This window comes from Condylostylus longicornis, unplaced genomic scaffold, assembly GCF_029603195.1.
Source record: "Condylostylus longicornis isolate FDR11 unplaced genomic scaffold, ASM2960319v2 ptg000153l, whole genome shotgun sequence".
NCBI classification, from domain to species: Eukaryota; Metazoa; Arthropoda; class Insecta; order Diptera; family Dolichopodidae; genus Condylostylus; species Condylostylus longicornis.
This window is the reverse complement of record NW_026578121.1, coordinates 2,020,795-2,047,173: the sequence shown is the minus strand read 5'-3', so window position 1 is coordinate 2,047,173 and position 26,379 is coordinate 2,020,795. Positions and strand designations below refer to the sequence as shown.

At 23.2% G+C, this 26,379-nt stretch overlaps 1 protein-coding gene across 5 annotated transcripts in view; it reads left to right on the top strand.

Annotated features, from left to right (window-relative positions):
* Positions 1–14,217: 14,217 nt before the first annotated feature.
* Positions 14,218–26,379, top strand: part of LOC129615877 (uncharacterized) — a 30,876-nt gene continuing 18,714 nt past the window's right edge. Inside the window, exons 1-2 of one of the 5 annotated variants that reach the window (XM_055531284.1) lie at positions 14,218–14,283; positions 15,684–16,503. In XM_055531284.1, coding sequence (XP_055387259.1) covers positions 16,443–16,503 — 61 coding nt within the window. In that variant the 5' untranslated portion in view covers positions 14,218–14,283; positions 15,684–16,442. Of the gene's footprint in view, positions 14,360–14,385; positions 15,303–15,683; positions 16,504–26,379 lie in introns of those variants that run through there. The other 4 variants (XM_055531283.1, XM_055531285.1, XM_055531282.1 and 1 more) reach the window with 4 other exon arrangements.

The following is a 26,379-nucleotide window of genomic DNA, read 5'->3' as shown; positions in this document are numbered from 1 at the left end:
CATATATGCCAAAATTATTGATTTTAATTTTCGTATGTATAAGAGCATTAAAACTTAATATAAATACCTTCTTATGTAGATAATTATATATTATTGCAGTTATTTGCAGTAGTTCGCATAATTATGCACACACATCTTATTACATAATATAATTGTATAGGTATCTTATTATGTATTTTCTTTAAAAATTACAAGAAGATTTTGAAGAGAAATTTCTCAACATATTTTTATATACATACATATATGTAGATACAATATTACACATGTACAATAATGATATACAAAAATAATATTAAATATTTTCTTTTATTTTTACATAACTATCTTAATATTTATTATGTACATTATACAATATAATATACATATATACAAACATGTATACAAAATAAATAATTATAAAATTATTTCTACATATTATACAAAAATACACCTATATATATATACATATACGTTATTATAATATAAATATTTCATTTTGCATATATACATGCATTTAAATATACAAAATTATATTATATATATACTTATTATATATTATATATTATTACAATTATTATAATTTTCTCTAATCATTTATAAAATATACATAATTATCATTATACTTATATATTTTGAATTTAAATTTTATGTTAATATATGATATTATATAAGCGTATATTGATATATATAAAACTCCTACATAAGTAAAGAATCTTAAGAAATAATTATAATAGAAAATTTATTATATAAATAGAAAAAATATTTAAGTATGTACGCATTAAAAATTTTATTTTTATAATAATTATTAAGTACGCATTTGCAATTTTGCATAATTTCGATACCATAATGTTATATATATGATATATAATGATATATATATATATATATATCATTATATATCATATATATATGTTTATGTATATGTATTTCAATTACATATTTTTCGAATAAAAATAGTATATAACATTATGTGCTTATTATAAAACATGTATGTATTTAAATTAAAATATTTATATTATTATATATTATTTTAATTTTTATATAGGGAGTATAAAAAAAATAACAACATCAACAATAATAATGATAAACATTTATTATAATAAGCACATAAAAACCAAAAAAAAAAAAATAAAATCAAAATCAATATAACTTTTATAATGAATTATACCGGCATCTCATAAAATTGCATTCATATATGTTTGAATGTTTGTGCTCATAGTATGAATTGTATGTGATATGTTTTTGCTCATATATCCTTAACTTATCATACGTATACAATATATACACATTATATTATTATATTAGCACATATTATACCTATTTATATATGATTTTTTTTGTTTTTTTTTTTTATTAAATAATTTTCCCACAGGATATAATTTATAGTTGAATAAAAATGTATTTGAATTTTTTTTTTTTATTTTCATATTCAATATTACTATAATTATTACAAAGAAAATATATACACACATCAACATTTATAATGTTAATAAGTACATACAGTAAAATATTAATAACGATGGACAAAATATCTATATATATATAAGTATTAATGATATATTAAATTAATTTTCAATTTTATACAATATAAAAAGATTTAAAGAAAATCCACCCATTACGATTTGAAAACGAATTTCTTCATTCCATTTCAATACAATTTGCCACATAAGACAAAATATAGAGGCGTATATGAGAGTATATATATGAAATATCATACTCTGAGCGGATATGAGTTAAAAGAAATTTCATAATGACAAGCGAATTGAAAATTTTCTTTAAATGTCTGCTTTCATAGGCGGAGGTGTATACAACTGATATGTGTGTGCGTTTCAATCTGCAAAGGGTTTATTGGGGACAAGAGATAGCGATCATGTTCGAAGGTTGCACTGTTATTAAAGGTTTGTGCTCATGCTCGGCGATCCGCACGGTAGTGTGTGGGTGCCTTAAAAAGCCTAATGAATTAGGTAAACGGAACTAAGTGGAATTATACTGGTTATCGGGGCACGTTGATATAGAGAGTAATGAACGTGCTGACGTGTAAGCGAGGTAGGGGATCCCTTATGAGATCAGAACCTCTTAATGGAATTGGACCGCAAGTAATTCGAAAAGAACTCGGAAAGATAAGAAAGGTAATAGAGCGTTTGTGTTATGGAGTGTTCGCCCTGACAGTTATGACCGCAAGCGGCATAGGAAAATTAAAGGAACAAATAGGAACCAGATACGAATGCTCACGGGCTTCCTAATAAGATATTGCCGATTGAGGAGTCACATGACGATATTGGACCTGAAAGACGATGGATGTGGGGCTTTGATCAGCAACACAAGGGAATCTCTGGGTAGTTACGTTCTCGACGAAAGAAGTTGAATTTGGATTGAAAATTCTTTCTTACTTAGACACAAATTTTCGCTAGAAATATTTTCAAACTTTAGATTTAGAACATTGACAATTTTAAAACATAAAAATTTTATAACTTAAAAATATTTCAGTTAATTACAAAATGTTTTTACTGTTTTTTTTTTTTCAAATTAATAACCGGAAAATAAAAAAAAAAAACAAATAATCAATAACATTTCTGTTGAAATTTTAAAATCCTTTCAAAACATCCTTACGAATATTTTTCTCTGTATATTTTGAGTTTATATTTATTTTCTTTTTTTTTTCGTTTTTTTTATATTCTTTAATTATTTTTGTTTTATTTCTACAAACATATCACGAAAATTTGTTGCATCGCCTAGCTAGCAAAATTGTTGTACGAATTTAAATATTTTTTTTTCTATATACACAAGCTTAATTACATACAATCATATATGTATATGCATTTTAAAAATGTATACATATAAATGAATAAAAAATATAATATTAAATATATGCCCATACATATGTATATAATGTAGATGTTGTGTGTGTGTAATCATATACTTTGGTAAATTAACATTTTGACATTAATATATAATGAGCAATTTTAAACAGAAATTTTTTTAAGTATATAATACTTATATTTTTTTGTACATATGGATGTTTGATACATGCAATATATATACATGAATATGTGCAGGTAAACAATTAAGTTGCGTGTTCTCGAATGGGCAGTTCTCAGGGATTCAACGGTCAAATGCAGAATATGTATACTCAAGGTTCTGATAGATGAGTTTGAACAACACAAAAAATTTAATAAAAAGACTAACAAAAATTATATCATTTATAATTCAACAATACGAATTCGAATTTTAAAGTAAAATTAAATTGTAATAATTTCATGTTAACAAAAATGGAGTCACAAACTCTCCACTCTTTTTGGAGAATATAAAAACTCAGTAAACTCTGTAAATATTAATTCAAACTTGTTGAAGGGTATAACAAATGAATATTTAAGTGGTTTTTATATTCAAACTTTTTGGTACACATACATATATGTATATTGTCTCATCAATTTGAAAAAATCAAAACATTTTTTGAAGTTCACCACAAAATTTTCACCACGCCATATTATTTTCACCTTTATATGTCATGTTATTAATTTTGCTCTTTAAAGGTGAAAATGAAATAAAATATAATTTTTTTTCTAAAAAAAAATTTTAAAAAATGCAGATTATGCTATACTCCTTGGGCGTTTTATACTATATTACGCAGACTTCAAAATCACAATAATACGATATTAATATTTATAAAATTCAATATAACAGTTTTGATTACAGAATTGTGTAACAATACAATATTACTAATATTTTTGATGTCACAAGTTCAAATGTTTATTGGAACTAAATTCAACATAAAATCAACATATTCACCATAGCATAAATGTGGTAAAAATGAAAATATTCTAGAAGAAACTTACAATTCTCGTTGTCTGTATCTACATTTATACATATATTACGATTTTCTTAGCTTATTTTTTATAACTATGGATGCTCCCAATATCCCCATTAAAATTTCAAATTTACTTTAAATCTTTAAGTAACCCTTGTATACATATTTACGGGTATATATATGCATATATTTTTGTCAATATATTCGCACAAATGTTATATACATATGTACATTGCAATAATAATGCATAATATAAATTTTGTATTATTTTGACAATTTTTTATGTATGACAAACATATTTACATACATGAGTACATACGTATTCGTTGTTGTAGAAAGAATTTTATTCTTCTTTTTTCGTTTTTTTCTTCGCAAAAATGTTTTGAATATAATTATATACGTTGCGTACCTACATATTTACGTTTAAAATATGCATTTCGTTTATTGCGCTCTGATAAAAAATTCAAAAGCGATGCAAAAAAAAAAAATTTTTTTTTCCTCTATACACGCACTTTTATCTATTGCACATAAAACTATACGTATGTACGTACGTACATACACATTTATATTGTGAATAAACTTTGTATCAAATTTTTTACATGCATTCAATGCTTTACACACAAACTTGCATACGCACGCACATAAACGTGTAAACAATGTTAATAGGAAAAAATTTGGTTTTTTTTCATTCTTTTTATTTTTCCAACATTCATTTTTTTGCATCACAACTTTTTCTTTTTTTTATGTGTATACATATATACATACATTTTCATATACATTATATATGAACTAAGATGCAATTAACTGAAAATTCCCGGATTTTTTCCAGCATCACAGTTATTTTTCTGTTTTTTTTTTCTTTCTGAGTTTTTTAATTTTTTTAGCACTTTTCCAAAAATTTTTTGAAAAAAGTGCTTATTAGTTTCACTCTGTCCGTCCGTCCGTCCGTCCGTCCGTCCGTCCGACCGTCCGTCCGTCCGTCCGTCCGTCCGTCCGTCCGTCCGTCCGTCCGTCCGTCCGTCCGTCCGTCCGTCCGTCCGTCCGTCCGTCCGTCCGTCCGTCCGTGTGTCTGTTTACAAAACTTCTACATTCTTAAAGATAGAAAGCTGAAATTTAATACGTACATAGGTCTTTACTAGAAACTTATTTTCGTAGAACAAAATTTTTACCTATCTCCCCCCCTCTAGAAGTTATACCACCCCAAAGCACTAAAAATAGCCTATTTTAACTATTTGTTGCAATGAAACCATAAGCATTTTTGAAATTTTGCAAACGCAGAAAGGCAGTAGCTTCCTTCCCCTAGCGCAGTATACTATAGCTAAACTTTAGAAAAACAAAATGGCCGTTCAAATTTACCGTTATCTAAAGTCCTTTTTTTCCAAATTTTTGATCTCGTTTTTCTTCTAAACCCCATAATGTAGAACTTTGAAATTTTAGCAGATTTTAGACATTAATAAATAATTCATTTCGTTAGAAGAAAATTTTTTTCCATCTCCACCCCCTCTCAAGTTATGGCCTCTTGAAATTTGTAAAATTTGCATTTTCGCCGCCTTATATTTCTGAAACCGCAAGCTTTTTCAAATTTCTATAAACGCAAAAAGTGAACGGTAAATTCCATGATATTAAAAAATATAATTATTTTTCTTAACGCATACAATTAAACCTTAAAATCGAGCATTCCGTTAACCCCTGCTTATATTAATTTTTGCTTTATTTCAAAGACTGCATAAATCGTTCATCCTAAACATATGCAATCCTAGAAATAGTTTTGTATATGAATGAAAATAATTTTAATAGTGTGATAGGTATACATACTCGTAGACTGTATTTAAAAGCAGAATTTTCACTTGTTGAAGGGAAAAGTGCTACAATACAAACCATTGGTTTGACCCAACTTTATTTTTGTGATTTTTGAGTTTTTCGAAATCAACAACAGAAACAAACGCACATTTGCTATTTACGTTTGCTATATTATTTTTTGTTATGATGAAAGGAAAAAAATTTGGAATAATGTTGAAAAGGGAAAAATTTTGTATGCACACCATTCCATCTTCGTATTTTGTGTGGTGTGTTGTGTTGTGCGTATGGGAAATTTTAAGGGTGGGTATAGAATATTGGTGTATGAAGTGAGTTAAAAAATTGTTAAATTTTTCTGTAGAAAAAAAAAATATTTTTTTTTTTCTTGGTTTTTTTTTTTTCTTTACACAACATTTGAATATTTTTAGTCATTTAAAGCGAATTTACTCTTCACACTCCCTCTGTTGTTTTGTATGATCAACAACATATTTTGTATTCTCTTGTCACATTATTTGTGTATAGTTGCAAAAAATGCTCACCATACGTACGTACAGTATATATTTTTTTACGCACCATAGTATCATAGGATATTCAAACATTACATGTATACAAATGTACATATGTAAATACTTGTGTCGTGTATTTAAATATTGTGTGTATTTTTTTTGTATGTTGAAAAAATTTGTCTGATTTTAATATTTTAATTTTTTTTTTTCTGAAAATGCAATATTTGTTTCGGTCTCGATTTTTTTCTTTTTTAACATTTAATTGAAATTTTAATAGTAATTTATTAATATTGAATTTGTTTTTGTTACTCGTATTATTATTTTTTTTTTTGAAATTTATATAAGTAGGTTTGAAATATTTTTTGAACATAGTGTACATTTAACTACACATTTTTATTTAATTTTTTATAAACGCATATAATATTTATAGAGTATTGAGATTATGTATTTAAAAATAAGAGAGAGAAAAAGAGACAGAGAATTAAAAATAATGGTATGAAAATTTAGCGTGCACATATAAAATTCGTAATGGTTGGGTTTTTTTTTTTGAAAATTTGTAAAAAAAATTTTTAATTTTTTTTTCAAATTTAAATAATAAATATGGAGAATAATTTATAAAATTAAATAATAAATAATTTAAATATTTATAAAGTATACATACTTCACAAAATTTTTAAAAGTTCCTATACTGATTTTTGTTGGTATTTGTTTGAGTTGAAATTATATGAGCAGACAAAGCAAATTGAATAAAGCCTATTTCTCTTTAACTTAATGATATTGACAATTTAAAAGTTTTTCGGAATGAGATGACGTTTCTTAAATGTCACAATAAAAGAAATGAATTATTTAGATTTTACAGTTGAAAATTGAGAGGAAATCAATTTCAGTATTCACGTATATTTTTTTAGCAATAATTATTTAATTCTCGTTTATCAAAAAACAACAAATATGCGATCACCGCGGCTTTTCATGACGTTCGATAACGTTAAATCAGTTACTTTATGTATAATCTCGTAGAAGACTTCATATATAATCTTATGAAGAACCAAAAATTTTAAACCAAATTTTAAATTTGAAAAATGTTGATTGCATTCGCATTATGGTAAACAACAGAAACTTGTTCAATTCATTCATGTCCGGTTCAATAATATGCAAAATGATTCCAAGCAGTATACTGCAATAATTGACCATAAATGAAATTTGGATAATATAGCACTTTAAATTCAAATTTTAAAAAATACCTGATATTTATAATTATTTATACAAAGAATAAAAAAATTCATGAAAGAAAAACCAAGTATTTTTAATTTTTAAAGTAATTAAATGTTACCACAGGTAGGTAATTGAAATTTTCATTTAAATGTAAACCGCAAAATATTCATGAAAATAAATTTATTGTTAAATAAGCAAATGTTTCATCAACATTATGAATGTCTCTTTCTTTTTTTTTCCTAATTTGACCAAACAAAATATAAGGATTACTTTTATAAAAATCTTAAAAACAAAAAAGAAATTAAATTTTTTTTTAAACCTTTATCTAATTATAAGACAATAAAATTATTGTAGCAGAAAATAGACTTTAAATTTTAATCATTTTATTTCAATTAAATGAAATTTATATCCAAATATACATACATTACACACATAAATGCATTTACATAAGAAAATTTGACCTATGCCAACTTAAAATTATTTTCTATTTCGACACTTAAATATATTCAAAAATTCATTAGGCAAGTACAAATTCACAACATATACTGCATAGTATGTACAGTACATGATAAATAAATTGAACATTTACAGTAAAATTTCTCATAACTCAATTTCAATTCATATAATTTTTTGCTTAGTTGCATTTAAATCAAATGAAATGTAGGAAATTTTGTTTTTCTGACATTTTCTGCAAAAAAATGTAAAAAAATGTAAAATTATTAAGGGTAGCGAGCACCTGCAAGAGCCAGGTCCTCCTGATGAACTAAAATAATTTGTCAAGTTCGGCAGAAAGTGAATGTACAATTCGCATGAAATTTTTTTCTTTTGTAAATAAATTCTCAACATTCTTCCATAACGGGCGTACTGAAGCCCCGATATTCTTCTCATAAAAGCTACCAACTACCAAGCTCTAGGTAACTCTATAAGTACAAAAAGCTAACAATCCTCTAGGCCAAGCCTCTCTGTCCCCTCTTATAATTTTTTAAGAGTATTTCTGATCATTGTCATCCAAAAGTGTTCACACACAAATCTGTAAAATTAATTTATTTTAAATTAGTAAATTTTAAATAAAATATATTGGCTATAAATAAAGCCTAAAAGTTGGCAAATTAAAATGTTAAGATTCGTTTTGCAATAACTGGTATATATTCATACATTTTTAAAGAAAATAGAAATTAACTTAAAAATAAAAATTATATATAAAAATTTTATACAATAATAAAGTAAATATGTATGTCCGAATTAAATAGACAAAATATAAGCTTAATAATATTAAAAAATTTCATTCTATAAGCAAAAATTTCATTCACTTACTTTATAATTTCAATTCACATTGCATATAAAATTCTCGAAATTGTTATACTCATATAGAATATATACAGTGCGTGCATAATATATTTTATAGGCTATTATATTTAAATATTATATGTATGTATAATTAAATTAAATAAACTTGTATATAAACCCAATACTTAAAATTTACAAGAAAGTAATACTTTATATAAACTACATAATTAATTTTATATAGATATATATAAAGAAATATTCATACAGACATTATGCACATACATATAATTAATAATATTTACAAATATTTTCAATAAATATAATAATATAAGCTTATATTCAAAGTTTATATATATATATATATACATATATATATACATTATTATTAAATATACAAGCATACATTCATAAATGTATAACAATAATATTATTTGAATCAAAAATTATTTTATAATTTTAACCCCTTTATCTTTAAGTTTTCATTATTTTTTTTTATAAATGCATTGGATATATTGTCTAAATGCATATATATGTATATATATAAGTGTATAGACTAGAAGTGAAAACATTCCACTTACAAAATTATTTCTTTTGTATAACATACGCAATGTAAAAATATTAGCAAAACTTTCGTATAACAATTCTACATACCAGAACATTTAAATATACATTTGTATATTAAAATTGTAAATTTAAAATATGTAATATGTATATGTATATGTGTATAAGATTTTAAGAAAAAACAAACAATAATATAACAAAAAAAAATATATATAAAATAAACATCAAAAATGCGTTTGAATATCACCTTATCTTTCCAGAAATGAAGTTCTGTACCTGTATACACATATGTATGTAATTTAGTTACGTATGCGTTAGTATATATACATTAAGTATAAGAATGCATTAGTGAACTTAAGTATAGGTACAAATATATCACAGTATTTCTATCATATTATCAATCATGTTGTCATTATAATCATCATCAATTTATTTAATCAATATTATTACCATTGATATACCTATGCATTAATGTATTACACTTATATTGAAATATACTATGCACATAATTTGAATATACTAATACACATGTGCATTTTTTACAAAAAATACCCTAAGAAAATTTACATAATAATAAATCTTAATAAAATAATAGCTTGGTATATTTCTTCAAAAAATTTTTCTGTTATACACAAAGAAATATTTTAATATTAAAAATTTTCACTCATTTTTTGTTCTATTTTTTTTGTTATTGTTTAAGTTTGTGTGCATATACTTACAGGTGAATAAATTAAATTATGTTAATTATTAAAAAAAAAAAATGAATATTAAAATTAAAATTATTGAAATTCAAGAAAACAAGACGAAAATATTAGCAGACTCATGTACTGTGGATATAAAAAACATATTTTTTCGGAAAATTTTTTAACTTTCAAAATATTAATATTTTAATATGAAACTTGTTGCTTATTTATAGTTGCTTTTATCCCCCATAAGGGACCGAGGCACTTAGGCCCTTCTCACATCGACCCATAACATCTTTTGCTGCCAAATTTCAGTATAGAAGCCACCTGAAGCCGTGAGACATTCATCGGGATAACAAAAACCCCTTCGGAAGCATATCAGTCGTAGGCGAACCATTGCTTCGCACACACACAATAAGTGCTTAACCGTTTCGTTCTCTTTAAGGCGGAGACGGAACACCTCCGTCTTACCCATCCTTTTCAAATGGAAATCGTGAGGCAGTGTCCAGTGAGTATACCCACCAATTGCCTCAAATCTGGACGACAAAATGTGGCCAGTTCCCGCCTTCTCCGTCCCAAGAAAAATATACATTTTTTGGAGTGAGATTGGCCCGGGAAGTTCTTCCAATTACAGTTTTAGTACCTTATAGGTTGATTTACGTGATAATGTCATACATTTTATTATATATTACTGAATAGTTCCAAACCAAACCAAAATTTTGTTTTAAATCTTATATACGAAAAAATTAATTTCGTATTATTATGGACTCTAAGCAAACTAACCGGCCCTATCATTTTAAAAAATATGAGATATTTCACGAAGAGCATGTCATATTAAAATTTAATAGTTACCATTCTCGCAGGTAAATAGAAGATGGTCATTATTTTCTATAAATTTCCAGAAATTTCGTAGAGCGAGCAAATGAAAGTGAATGCACAAAAAGAGGAGTTTAGAACGTCTTTGTAAAAAAATGTTATTTACCTAACTTAAAAAAGATGACGCGAACTGTATAAGTCAAGTGTTCTAAATGTTAAAAAATCAACAAAATTTCGATAAACACAAATACAAATTTTGTAACATAAATTTTTTTTATAAAATTTTCCACCTCACATTTCTATGGAAACACCAAAATCTCTTTTTTTTTATTTTCTTTTATTTTGTTTTTTTCTTTTTGATTTTTACATATACGGTTTTTAATTCGAGATTAAATTGAATTATGTATGATTTTAAGGGTTGAAAAATAGTATATAATAAAACCATATGGATATAGGCATACACACTCGATATATACATACACTTATACATACATAATATTATGTCATATAAAAGTGTATTAAAGTTTTTTTCAAATTTTTAACAAACACATTTGTAAAAAAAATAACAAAAATGTAAATGAAACGGGAATTTTTTTTACATATACCTAATTATTTATGTATATATATATATGTATATATATAAATGTATGTATACATAAAAAAAGGCATCCCATTATTTATATCCACAAAAAGAAAAACAACTGTCCACATATGTACATAGTCATGGAGAATAAAAATCAAGAAAAAGATGAGAGGAAAAAATTATGGTTTTTTAAAAAAGAGAAGAAAAATTCATGAAAGAAAAAATTTCCCCTTCAAATTGCAGATCAACGGCGGCATTATATAAGAAAATTTTTAAGTCATTTAATAAATGTTTATTCTTATCACGTAGGTGGCAGAATGTAGCGGCAGCTGCTATGATTTTTGCAGAGAATTTTCTAAACTGTACATTTATCTTTCTTATTGTCTTTCATTTCTTTCTCATTTTTATATATACGTGAAAATAAATAAAACTTTCAATGTGGTCCGTTTAAAATTCAAATAATTTGAAATACAAAAACATATTGTATAAATAAAAATTAATTGTTTATATTATTCTGTCGCAAAAAAAATTTACGTTTGTTCTCCTATAAATATGCAAAATTTTATATTTTATATATAATCAAAATCTGTGTAGTAATATCAATGGTAATTCATCATAGATAACACTACTCGTGAAGAACTCTACAATTTCAGTAGATTTACGAATTTCCGCAACATATGTACGTAGCATTTTAATTATTTTAATAATTTTAAAATGATATTTCGTAAAAATTTTAAAATTATTAATTATTAATTTTCATATAACAGAAATTCTGTGTTAAAATTATATTATTTTTTAAGATGCCAAAATAATATACTAAAATTAAAAATATGACATGAATTCCATATAGAACAAATTTCTCATTCTCAGTATACAAAATAAATATAATATGTCTTTGTAGACATGTGTATTTAAATAATACACTTAAGTATATATATATTACAATACACCATAAAACGATGTTACAATTGTCTATAAAACGACGCTTTTATGCAATGGTGCCAATTATATTGGCCCTTCATTTTTTTAAAATAAAATTTTCATTTAAAAAATTTCATAAAAAAAAATTGTCCCGAACCTGTCGAGATCTTCAATTCAAGATTTATTGAAAAAAATAGGAAGCCGAAATATCACGATTCTTCTTATATTAAGTTGACTTTTTGGACAAAATGTTTTTTTGTAAACCTTGGAAAATATGAAGAAAAGTGTAAAAAATTAAAAATTTTAAAGAGCTTCAGTAGTATTAAAAAAACTTAATTTTGAAAATATTTTTATATGTAGAATTTAAAAATTTTTAATTTTACATAAAAGCTTCATTTTGAAGATAAATCTTCACTTTTGGTAGGGCTGCTTTAATATCTCTTTCTTTACTCAAACTAAGCTTTTCTCAATAACATCACAATTCACAATATTAAGAATACACAAAAAAAAAACCAACAACAACAACTTTAATTAATAACAATCAAATCAAAAGAAGAGATAAAATTAAAATTTCAAAATCAACAAAAAAAAAAAAATAGAAAGAGAAAGAGAAAAATAAAAGTGCTTTTTTCGCAGAATATAAAAGAAAAATTTCCTATCGTAAAATAAAAACAACAATACCAAAAAAAAATGTCAAAAAAAAAGGGGAGAAAGAATTTTTTTTAATAAATGCAATACGTACATTCAGACACATATCATACATACATATACATATACACATCATATCGCAAACCATAATGTCATTTACATTCATGCAATCAATATAATCGCAACATAAAAATTGTTTTATATACTACATGTTTGATGTTATATGTTCGTATTCAACATTCGGTATAACATTCAAAAACAGTAAAAATATTATTGAATAAAATTTTAAATTTATCTTAATAATAATTGTAAATACTTATGTATATACATTTTATATGTAAGTATATATATATAAACTCAAACTTACATTATTTATTATGAATGATATTCCAAATTTAAGCTACAATTTACCATTCTTAATTCTCACTCACAATGAAATTTTGAATACAACCAACCCCACTCATTATAACAGTAAAATAGAGAAGACTTTATATTTTGTTTCATATTTAACTCATATATATATGTACATATATATTTTTTGTAAATTTTCTTGTTTACGATTTAAGAATATTATTTTTTTTTGAAATTTTTTATATTTCCAATTTTTTGCTTTCTACTTTCCGTTCTTTTAACTCATTACTTTGTTTTCCTTAGTGTGTATTCCTTTAAATTAAGGAAAAAAAAATGATCAGAATTCCAGAAACTTTACTGTGTTCTCCCTATATTTTTCATTGATAACATACATAACAATTATAATGAAAAGAAATTGTTTTTTTACTGTTATAAAATCCATTTAAGTTGTATAAAATACTCGTAATATAATATTTACGTTTATATTTCATATAAAATAACATATTATTTTGTTATACATACTGTTATACGAACGCGCGTATTATAAAAAAAAAAAATTGAATATTTCGCACTGCTGTCACTGACGCCACCGTCGCCGTCGCCATTATCGCTACCACCATCCAATATTGTAACAATAAAAAAATTTGTATGTATACATGTAAAAATAAAATAGAAATTTTATGTTTTTTGTTTAATTTTTTTTTTCTGTGTATGTTTTTTGTTTTTTTTTTTGTTATTTTGTTGAAAATTAAATAGCGGGAATGGGAAATTTTCATGAGCGCAAGTTTTTTTTTCGAGTCTTTTTTTTTCTCTTATATATTTTAGTATGTATATATGAATATTTTGAATTTACGTATATAAATATGTTAGAGCGTGTATATATGATGTATATAAATTGTTATACACAATTTTTTATATGTATGTAAATAAATTTGTATATTATGTAAGTGTGTATATATAAAAGGTTGGTTTTTTTTTATTATTTTAATTTTTTTTTTGTTGCCTTTGATTTTTTATTTTCTGTTCATTTTTTGTTTTTGTTTTATCTACTTAACTATAACTGTGAAAGTTTGACAGTGGTATATTGAACGGATGGAAAATTTTTAATTCAGTCGGAAAACAGCCATCACGGTTGGTTTTTGGTTCACTCCATCTAAAATTCAAATACACTTCAGGACGTTTTCATTATAAATTTTTTTTTTTTTTGGTTAATTTTTTTTTCTGTTATATTTTTTTTGATGATTTTTTTTTTTTTAAAAAAAAAAAATAATTTTTTTTTAATTTTTTTTCGGATTTAATTTTTTTGTTTTCAATTTAATTTTTAATTAATTTTTTTTTTTCTGTGAATTTATTTTGGAAATTTTTTTTTTTCGGCGATTTTGTAATAATCTTGTGGTTTTAGTTTTCATTCTTTTTTTTTTATTTATTTTTAATATTTTGTTTATATTCCTGTTGTTTTCGAGGGGGTACAAAGTAGAGAGTAAAAAAAAAAAGAAACAAGAAAAATAAAAAAGGAAAATTCAATTTTTCTTACTTCATTTTCGGTCTTTGTTATTCCATTTTTTCGGTTTCGGATAAATTTTGCTGAAAAACAAAATTTTTCTCTATTATAAAAGAAAAATGAAAAAAAAAATTTTATTTTAGAGTATAAGTAGAGAAAAATGTGTGAAAATTAAGTCAAAAAAGGAATAAGAATCTTTAGTAACAGAAAGCAAATAAAGAAGAAGAAGTAAAAACAAAAAAAAAAGAAAAAAAAAATAAAATAGGAAGAATTTTCTTTTCGATAAATTTTTGTTTTTTTTTTTTCTGAATTTTCACGAATAGAGGGAAAAATTTTTTTATTATTTTTCTTTTTTATTAATTTTTTTTTTTTCGTTTTTCTCTGTGTACAACTTTTGCGTTTTGTTGCTCTTTAATATTATCCTTATTTTTTTTTTGGTAATTTTTGTTTTCCTTATTTCTTTTTCACAAAAGTGTATATTTTGTTTTTGTTACGAATATTCATACACAAAAAAAAAAAAAAAAAAAAAAAACTTCGTTTTTATCGTTTCATTCCGAGTCCTTCCCTATACTTTATGTGTAATTTGGGTATGTACACCCGTATATGTTCAGCCACGGTAGGACGTGTTACATCAAAAAATTAAATTAAAGTTAGTTTTTTTTTTCTTGTCGGAAAAAAAAAGAGAAAAAAATTAATTATTTAAATTAAAATAAAAAAATTTTGAAAAAATTTACAAAAAAAAACAAATTTATGAAAAAAAAATTTCCATTCAAGATATATGCATTTGTGATTGTGTTTTTAAAGGACCTATTATTCTAAATAAAAAAAAAAAAAATAATAAAAAAGAAAAAGAATTTCTATTAAATTTATTTTTGGCCTACATTTAAAATTTTTAAAATATTTGAAAATATTAAAAAAAAATAGAAACAATTATAATTAAATTTTAATTAAACTGATTTTTTTTTTTTAATTTAAAATTAAATTTTAAATTAAAAAAAAAATATTAAAATTTTTATAAATTTTTTTTTAGGGAAGAAAGTTTATTTTTCGGTTGAAATTTCATAATCGATTCATCTAATACAGAAAAAAAAAGGATTAATCATTATTAATATACAAATATATATATACATCAACAACCTCACATAATATAATAAAATATATATATATATACATATATATATATATAAAAATAAAATAAAGTTAAAAGTGTTGTGAGTAAAGATCAAACAAAAAAAAAAAGAAGAGAAAATTAAATAAAAAGAAAATTTTTTTTTCCAACACCGCCGCCATCCTGACGTCGTTAAAGAAGAAATTTTTTAATAATAACGTTTCTTAGCAATAGATTTTTCTCTTAAAAAAATATATATATATATTTTTATTATTATTTTTTTTTCTTCAAAAAATTCATAAATATATTTTCTGTTCCACCACATTATTTTGTTGGTTATATTTTATAATATAAAAAATTATTTAATCAGAATTTTTAAAAACACCATACAACACAAAAAATAATTTTGAGTGAAATTAAAAAAAAATTTAAATTAGAGAAAAAAAAAAATTATATTTTAAAATTTTGAAAAAAAAAAACACCTCAAGAAATTCACATTTTTCTCGTTTATTGTTCTTATCTTATTTTATTAAAAAAAAAAGAAAATCGTATATAAAATAAAAATACAAGACAACATCATCCATTCTTTATAATAAAAATTAAATATAAATAATAAAATTAATAAAATTAATAAAATATAAATTGAAAAAAAAAAAAAACAAGAAAAAAAATAAAATAAATATGCAATCATCAACGGCAATTACGATTACAGCTCTTTTATTGCTGATAACCATTCAATCAGGTGAGTTTTTTTTTTTTCCTTTCTCTTATCATATCTGAAAAATTTTCTTTTATCTTATTCTAAAAATATTTATATATGAATATTAATTTTAATAAAAATCTTATATTTAACCCCATAATTCTTAACTGTTATATAATAATATTAAAATACTTCAAAAAAAAAAAAAAATACTTCAAAAAAAAAAAATATTTTCAAGAAAAATAAATTTATTTGAAATTAGAGCGATTACATAAGAAGTTCAATTGAAAAACAATGAAAAATTAACAAAAGAAAAATATGTGTACACACACACGCATATACACATACAAAAAAAATTTATGTGACAATGTTATATAATATTATTATTGTGTATAAGAGGAAAAGCATAAAGTAAGAAAGGAAAAGAAAGGAAATACCTATATTTAAGAAAATAAAATAATAAAAAGAACAAATATATATACATACATACATAGACAAGAATTGAAAATTTATTTCAACTTCTTTTTTATTTTCTTTCAATGTATTTGTGCTTATAATTTTTCGTGCTCTTTTTTTCCTTTTTTTTTTTTGTGCTCCTTATATCTAATATTTCCTTTATTTTATGTAATTATATTCATAATAAAATTTTATTTTCTTATTTTCTTATCATCCTTTTTCCTTAGCTGACTATTCTTATATTAAATATATATATATATATATGCATACATATAAGTATATATATTAGGAATACATACTCGAATTTTCTAAAAATAAAATATCCCTCTAGAAGTTTTCAATTATATAAACTATATTAATATTATATTATTATATATGTACTTATATAATGTGTACTTACGCACAATTTCCCATTTCATCTATATTATGTACACATACAAACAAACAAAAAAAAAATATATAACATTAAAAAAATATGAAAGAGAAAATAATATGAAAAAAAAAATGTTAGTAATATTTTCATTTTTGCTTTTATTTTTTTTTATTTTCTCTTTTATATTATAACATTATAAATTTATACCAACTTTATACTGTTATAGTTCTATATATACATTAATATAATTACAGTTAAGTAGTATATTGTGTAGTACTCATTTCATTGTACTTGATTATTGTTATATAAAAATGTTGCTCTATATATAATATAAATGTATAATATAGATTTTTCTTTCTCTCTTCTTGGTCTCTTTAATATTTCTACTATTGTATGACATCATATATTTTAATGTTATAATGACAATAATATTATTATTAATATGCATATATATATATATATGTGTTTATGTTTATATATGTAGTTATAAAATGTATTAACTTAAATATATTATAATGTTTAATAAAGTATAAACACAAATGTATATGAACGTTAATGCTATTATAAAAAGAAGAAAAAAAATATAAAAAATATATATAATAAAAAATAGTTTAATATAGGTAGACATGTAGGTATAGATGTGTTATACATATATATATGTAAGCATATAGGATATTTTAAATAGAATATTATTATTTTTTTTTTGTTTACATACATACTTATTTCTATTCAAATATTTTAATATGTCCAATGATTCATTTCTTACATTGTATATATAAAAAGTAATATAAAATTTTATTATATGAACGTATAGCAGTTCTTTGCATTATAAATGTACTAAGTCCGAAAATGTAATTTTTTAAGTTCAAAGACAATTACATATTTCAAGTATGCTCTTCTATACGAGCATATTATTTATTATATACACATGTTGACGAAACACCTTTGCAACACAATGGTATTAATAAAGAAAATACAATTGCTAATGTTCGAACGCACTTCAAATAATCTCATTTCAGTCTTTGTTATTATATTTTCAAATATTTAATATAAGCTTTTAGGATTAATTATATGGTAGCTATTACCGAATCTATTGTCCGAATTGGTTCAATTACAATAGTAGCCGTCCTTGGTAGTGATAAAACAATTTGTAATTTTAATGGCGTTTACTTCATTCATTTTTGACCTGAACGAACGAACGCACATGTTTAAATTGACGTAGAATTCAACACTAAACATAAGTATATTATATATATATATGTCCATAATGCAGATGACTCCTACAATAAATTACAAACTCCATGCCAAAGTTAATATATCCTTTGCGATAATAATAATACTTTCGTACAACAATAGTGTGTTAAAGTGAAATAGTTCAATAAGTCAGTTTCAAAGGACCTTTATATAACAACTAAGTGTATAAATTTCAAATTTTTGACCTACTTCACTTTTTTTGAAGATTGCATATAATTAGGATGAGACAAAAAAAAACATTGAAAACATATTACTCGAATTTAGGAGTAAATCCAATTGCATGATTTAAAAAAAATTATTATATATTTTTATGTCATGGCATTTACCGTTAGCTATTAAAGAAATTTGGAAAAGCTTGCAGTTTCGGAAATACATATAAGGAGTGAAACACTAAAATTTTTCCAATTTCGAGTGATGATAACTTGAAGGTAGGTGGAGGTAGACAAAAATTTGCTTTAATTTTAATCCATTTTTCAATTTTTCTTTTATCTCTCATCCTAAATGTATGCAATCTTTGGAATATTTTGATATTTGCATGAATGTAATTTTAATTATGTTGTAAAATATTTGACCCAACTTAATTCTTTAATAAATTCCATACTGTAATAATTATATGAACAATTTTTCTATACGATTTTCTCGAAATTGATTCCTTTCAGTTAATACATTTTTTTTCACCAAGGTTTATGTAATGTAATATAAATATAAAAAATAATTTAATAATATAAAATTTTATAAAATTTCATATGCATATCATATTATTATAATCATATGCATAAATGTCTGTATATACACAAATAGATATTATGTATATATTATATTAAATAAACGTAAATATAAAATAAATGTGAGGAAAAAAAGTAACAAAATAAAATAACAAAATTAATTGAAATTTATATTATATAAATGTTGCCATATACATAAAATATATTTGTATATATTATACTTTTCATACATATGTACAAACATATTTAAATATATAACTAATATTAATATTAAATATATTTATATAATATAAATTTAAACAAATATATAAAAAATTAAATAAATACTTAAATAATAATTAATATATCCGGGTTCAAAGAATATTATGTTAATTATTTGTATTGCATTATAATAATATTAAACAAAAATAAGAAAAAAAAATTAATGATAAAAAGAAAGAAAACAAAAATTTTTTTAAAATAAATTTACACACATATTCACACATATGTATATTTACTCATACTTAATTATGTATTATCCTTGTTTTTTTTTCTTTCTCTCTCTCTCTCACTCAAAACAATAATTAAAAAAATTGTAGATGTATAACATTTTACCTATATGAAAAATTTATTGAAAAAAAAAAATTACTATGAAAATTTTGTAAACTGTACTTTTTCAAAAAAAAAAAAAATAAACGTCCATTTTTTTTTAATTTGTTGTTTTTTTTTTAATTTTATTTTTTTTTTTTTTGGTTTTTTCTCCATGAAATTTATAGTGAAACAATTTAAATTAATTATACACACGACATGTAATATAAAATTTGCGTATACCTTGAGTTCTTGTATATTGTACATAATTTAAATTGATAAAGAACAAATTCATAAAAAACTCATGCTTAAGAGTTCTCCAACTCATGTACTAACTTGATAAATTGAATTTAAATTTTGTATGCAGCAAGCATTATAAAATCTAAAAATAGTAATAGGATTTTCAGGAAAATTAATTAAAAAATTGAAGGGAATTTTTTGAATTTTAGAAACTGTTCAGAATAACGCGATTGAAAATCTGTTAGGATTCATAAAATTTCTCAGGATTTCTGGGCTTTTGCTGTATTTAGTTGGACATTTTAATATTGAAATCACTGATGAACTAATATACCATTACCAGATAATTTTATATACCATTAAAAGACAAATTCTATGTAAGTTGTTAAAATTATGAGTATATAAATAAATAAAATAAATAAAATAAATAAATAAATGAAATCAATAAAATTACCAACAATGTCATTTACAATAACAAAATATTTAAAATCATAAAATATTGTTATATTATTCCATTATACTGCAAAACCATTTCTACGAAATTCATAATTTATGCAAGGACAACTGTTATATCAATTCTATATTGCCAACATTTTAAAATCAAAGATTGTATATATAATTAATATGAATTATTCCTCATAATTTAGTTGTTCTCAATAATTTTAGGGTACATTTAACAAATTTTTTGAAAATATCTATAGTATTTAATATGGGAATTCTTAATTACCAACTTTATATTTTTCAATTTAACATTGAAATTAATATATAATAATCCATTTATAATAAATTTTTTTTTAACAAATCTATTATACAGTTGAAATTACCATCATGGTATAGGCACATTACCCTCAACTATAATAAAATTTAATATTATTTTATAAGGTTTCTTATGTTGCTCTTTACAAATACCTACGTTCCATTCTTATAGCTATATTAACAATATTTATATACTCCTTTTAAAAATGTAACCTACTCTTTGAACTTATATTCTTTTGAAATAATCATTTTGTTCTATTCCTTTTTGAAATGTGAAATGTTCCAAAGGATAATTTGTAATTTTATTTTATTTTTTTTTTTAGATTTCAACACTTTTACTTTAAATTTCATATGTTTTGTTCTTTATATTTCTTTTCAACTATATTCTTTAAATTTTTTCTTAATATTATGTTGTTAGTGTACTATCTAGTAATATAAATTTTAAGATTAAAGAAAGTGAATTTTGAAGTGCAATAATAAAAAATTTTAGGAAAAGAATAAGAAAAAAAAATTTATTTTTTACTGATTTTTACTTTTTACACACATTTCTTTATAGTTTTTACAATTATTGTTCTTATATACACCAAATATATCCCATAAGTGTTATACTTGTAGTATATATAGAATTCTATTATGCTTCGTAATCGAATTGAACTTCATTTTACCAAAAAAATTTCTTATATATATTGAAATAAAGAATAAAGAAGAATAAAATAAATTTTTTTTATTTATTTTATTTCCTTCTCATTTTCTTATTAAATATTACAAATATAACCACTTGTATATTAACATAACCCAATATATACTAACTTTATTGTAAAAATATAGAATACCATATAAAAGAAAGAAATGAATGATTAAAAATTTAAGCCGGTATATCCAAAACTTTTTGTATTTTATAAATGATGTGTATAAAATTTCAGATAAAGCATAGGTAACAGAATATTATGTAGAAAATAAATTTTAATAATCTGTTATACACCCTGAATAGGCAATAAAATATTCATTATAATATTATATAAACGAGATGTAAATATCGATAAGAAGAAAACTTGAAATTTTCATTCATGATTTTTAATTCAAATATAAAATTTAGATTTATTTAAGATTTCATGAAAATTAGTAATATATTTGAAATATTAATAGCAATGTATGTATGTGTAGAAGAATAAAGTAAATTAAAAAATTGTAAAATAAAAGAGGAATGCAAAATATAATAAAACATATGACTGCTACAGCTTGTGGAAGGCAAGAAATTTCCTATTAAATCCTTTGATCAAAAAGACATCTCTAATCTAAATCCTCTTGAAATTCAACAAAAAAGCAAATGCAAAAGTGGATATTAGTTTTTCATGTTATAATTTTAAATTATATTTTAATTATAAATATGATTCAAAAGTACAGTAGAATCTGTAATAAAAATGTTAATGTTACGCCTTAAAATATGCAATATTGAATTTTGATTACAAAAACTATATCTTAATTACCTACATCATACTATAATAAAAGCGAAACATTATTTCAAGTGAATTCTGTTTAAACCACATTTAATTATTTCCTATAAAGCACTCAATATAATGGAAAAGTTTTTAAGCATGTGAGAGAAATAATATAGAAAAAAAATTATGTGCCCATAACAAATGAAAGCAATTTATAAATTTCAAAAAAATTACGAAAAAATTCCGGATAAATTCGACTTTATATAAATAAAATTTTTTTTAATCACAAATTGTTTGCAAATTAAATGTTTATTACCGATTGTCACATATGACGAGGTTTTTGTAATACACTTTATAAATATAATAATAAATTAAATTTTATAGGAGTGCTATGAAAATAGACTTTTAATTATAATTAAGTACAAAACAGTTTTTATTTCTGATTTTTTCACTCAAATTGACTATTCAAATTATTCACAAATTATTCAACCATAACAATAAAATTTGCATTATGTCAATTAATTTTAACATTTATAGTGGATTAAAAACGATTTTAATAGAACAAATTCAGAAAATTTTGTGATTTAAATTTGCATATTTATAGGTGCTATCAAAATTAAGAGATTAATAATAATCATGAAACAGTAATCTATCAGTCTTCTGACAGATTTTAATTTTCTATTTTTATGGTAGATTTATTAAATTTTTACATTAATCTACTTCTATTTCACTAGGAAAACTTTTAATATAACTCAAAATCTCCTGTTTTTATACCCACTATAGGGTATAACCATGATTTTCTTTATTCATCTATCATCTATAATATTGTTAATTATGTGAGAATTCTCACGGGTTCCTGATAGAACAGACTTAAAAAACGTCTAAACAAGCTGGGTCTAGGGACTGACGGATCTTGCAAGTACTATAAGGAGGGGAAAGAGACTCCGATTCACCACCTAGATAAGTTTTGAACGTTTATCCACAAGAGAGGAGATTGTTTTGGGCCTGGCCCTGGCTGATGGTCATACCGTTGTAGGTTGTCTCCCCGGAGAAGTTGTTCGGATTCAACAGTAGTTTTGGTCTCGAGAGGATGCTCTAAGCAGGACACTGGGCGCTGGTATTGAGAAGCACAATAGATCATCGCCCAATTTTTCAATCTATATTCTATATCTACATTTTATATTTATATTCAATCTATATTTATCTGTAAAATTCCATCTATTATTAAAAATTTTTCAAAATGTTTACTCATAAATTTTATAAAATTAACACTTAACGCTTCTTAAATTTTATTTAACATTTTTAACTTTTTAAAAATAGTTCCCCCTATTTGCTTTAGGCAGACAAATTTCATACTATATAAACAAATTATTTCTAAATTTAACTTTTCATTAATTTTTTTTCCATCGTATGAATGACCGTATATTCAATATTTATTATAAATTTGCTACTCCATTTGTAACACTGGTAACTACAGGTATGTATAATATTAATACATTCTTGATTAATGTCGAATTCACAACAAATAGAACGAATATAAAAGACCATTACATCGGAAATAAAAAATAAGGGGAGAGTGCTACACGAATAATTCAATTCGCTGTCGTAACAGGATCGACAAATAATTTATTATTAACTCGAAACCCATACAAAGTTCCATGACATGGTCACATTTTTCAATAGTCAAATTTCATGCAAAAGTCAACAATTTTATATGTTGTCATGCGTGCTCCTCATAAAATACATTAGTATGGGTATCTCAGAGTTGAGATGGTCAAATCTGTCTTTACTCGTTTTGTTTTTCTAATTTATCAAAATAAAAAATATTATTTATTTTCACTTTTAAACTATATTCAAACAAAAAAATAAAATGAAAAATAAATGAAAACGTCAAATGAAATTTTATAAAAACTTTGCCGACAAATTTTCACAACAACAAAAAAAAACAAAAAATAAAGGAACACAAAGTCATTCAAGGCTGTTCTATTATTCAAAAGAAGAAGAACACAAAAATTGATTATTTTTTCTTGTTCTATTTACTTAACCAGTTGTTTTAGAACACGTTTCCTATTATTTTAACTTTTTTTTCAAATATTCATAAATTCCATGAATCATAAGTTATGAAAGAGGAATCTAAAGTGTAATAAATGAAACATTCACCCATTTCTATTTAATTTATTATTCTTCTACTTTTTCACTATGTGAAAGAGAAGATTACGTGGAAAAAGTCTATAAAGAGTACTTTAACCTTTAAAAAGGCATGTCTATAATTTTAAAAATTCTCACAAATCATTGTACACACTATATTACTCGTATATATGTATGTATAAAATAATTTAATTACATAACAAACCAGATGTTCTAGAAAAAAGGATCCTATTAAGTAGAAATATGAAAAAAAAAGGAAAATTATACACTCATGTCAAAAAAACATTTAAAAAAAGTTTCTTTTTTTTTTCAATTTTCCTTTCCCGTTCTACAACAATACAATAGATAAATTAACATTAAAATTACATTTTAGTACAGTTTCCTAGAAAAAATATTGTAAGTTTTTAATAAAATTTTAACGATTACAATGACAAATTAATTAATGCTTCTCACAACAAATAAAAATAATAATAATATTGAAGTTCTATAAAAATATATTGATCCGCCCTCTGGTGAAAGACACTTTTGCCTTTCGTGAGAAATCAACATTTTTAAATTTAATATTATGTTTATGACACAATATTGACACTCCCTATAATGGTAACTAAAGTCACATTGACATTTTATGTTATTAATATGTCAAAAATAGTATAATAATTATATTTATCATGTTCCAAAAATAAATTTAAAACAGACAAGTTTTCCTTGTTATTAATTTTTGACATTAATTGTGTGAAAATTATAGAAATTATTATTCCAATTCGATGGATTTGTTCAATTAAAATGAAAACGTAGATTAACGTAAAAACAATATCAATTTATTTTAACGATTATAATTTTAGTAATGTTTTCCTAATTAGTTTTAACGGAAAGAGTGCACCGACTCACTTACGAAGAGAGGCACTGGACTCCCCCCCAGGTGACGGATTGCGATAAGTTCGCACCAATTCAAAGCATAAGAGGGGACTGAACGATGGAATGCTTGCACTCTGCAAAAAAAAAAAAATTTGAAGACTCTGTTGAGCCCATGCAACGCTCAAAAAACGTTATTGGTAGTGGCCAGATTAAAGTCCGGACACAACTTAATTAGTGTACATATGGGTAGGATGATGCTTGCAGATAATGAGCCCTACAGGAACTAAAACATGGTAGGTGAAAGGGTGACCTGCCAAATGCTCAGTAGATGGAGGTTGCCCTGGGATAAATAAACTATCGTAAATGTAAACGACTACATTTATAGTCTATAAACGAGACAGAACACCTGCTTTGATTATATTACAACACTATATGCTACCTAGATCTTCTAAGGGTTGTCATTGTGACTGGTATAGCTTTTTTCGTTAAAAAACTATTTTGTATGCAGGAAAATGAAGATAGTACTGAAAAAATTTTTTAAACTCAAACTTAATTTTCAAAGTTGTTTTTTTTTTACAAAACGTCTTTGGAATTTCGTGTGTACTAGCATACTATATTTAAACTTTACAAAAAATAAATCTATAACATTAACATGTAATTATGTATTTTAACGTATTCATAATTAATTATATTTATATAGATATACCGAATGTAATAATTATATATTAAGTAAATAAAATAAAAATATTTAAAAAAATTTCAATTACTACAATAAAAATTATCAACAAAAAAAAAGTATATTATGACTAGAATTTTGTCCAGATGTTTCAATTTAAATATTTACCATCGATTATTCCCAACTTATCATCAAATAATAATTATCATTTTATTTGTATGTGTGTCATGGCTGCTAATTAGAATATTATTGATTTTCTATTTTTTTTCCGAGTCATAAATAAAAAAATTAATTACACAAATATAAATATTCTGTTTTTTCTTTTATAATTATAGCCCCCACCCCCAAATTGAGACAAAAGCTGTGAAATCCCTCAACACGCTAATTTTCCGATTTAAGTAAAAAAAAATGAGTTTTATCGGAAAAAATTTA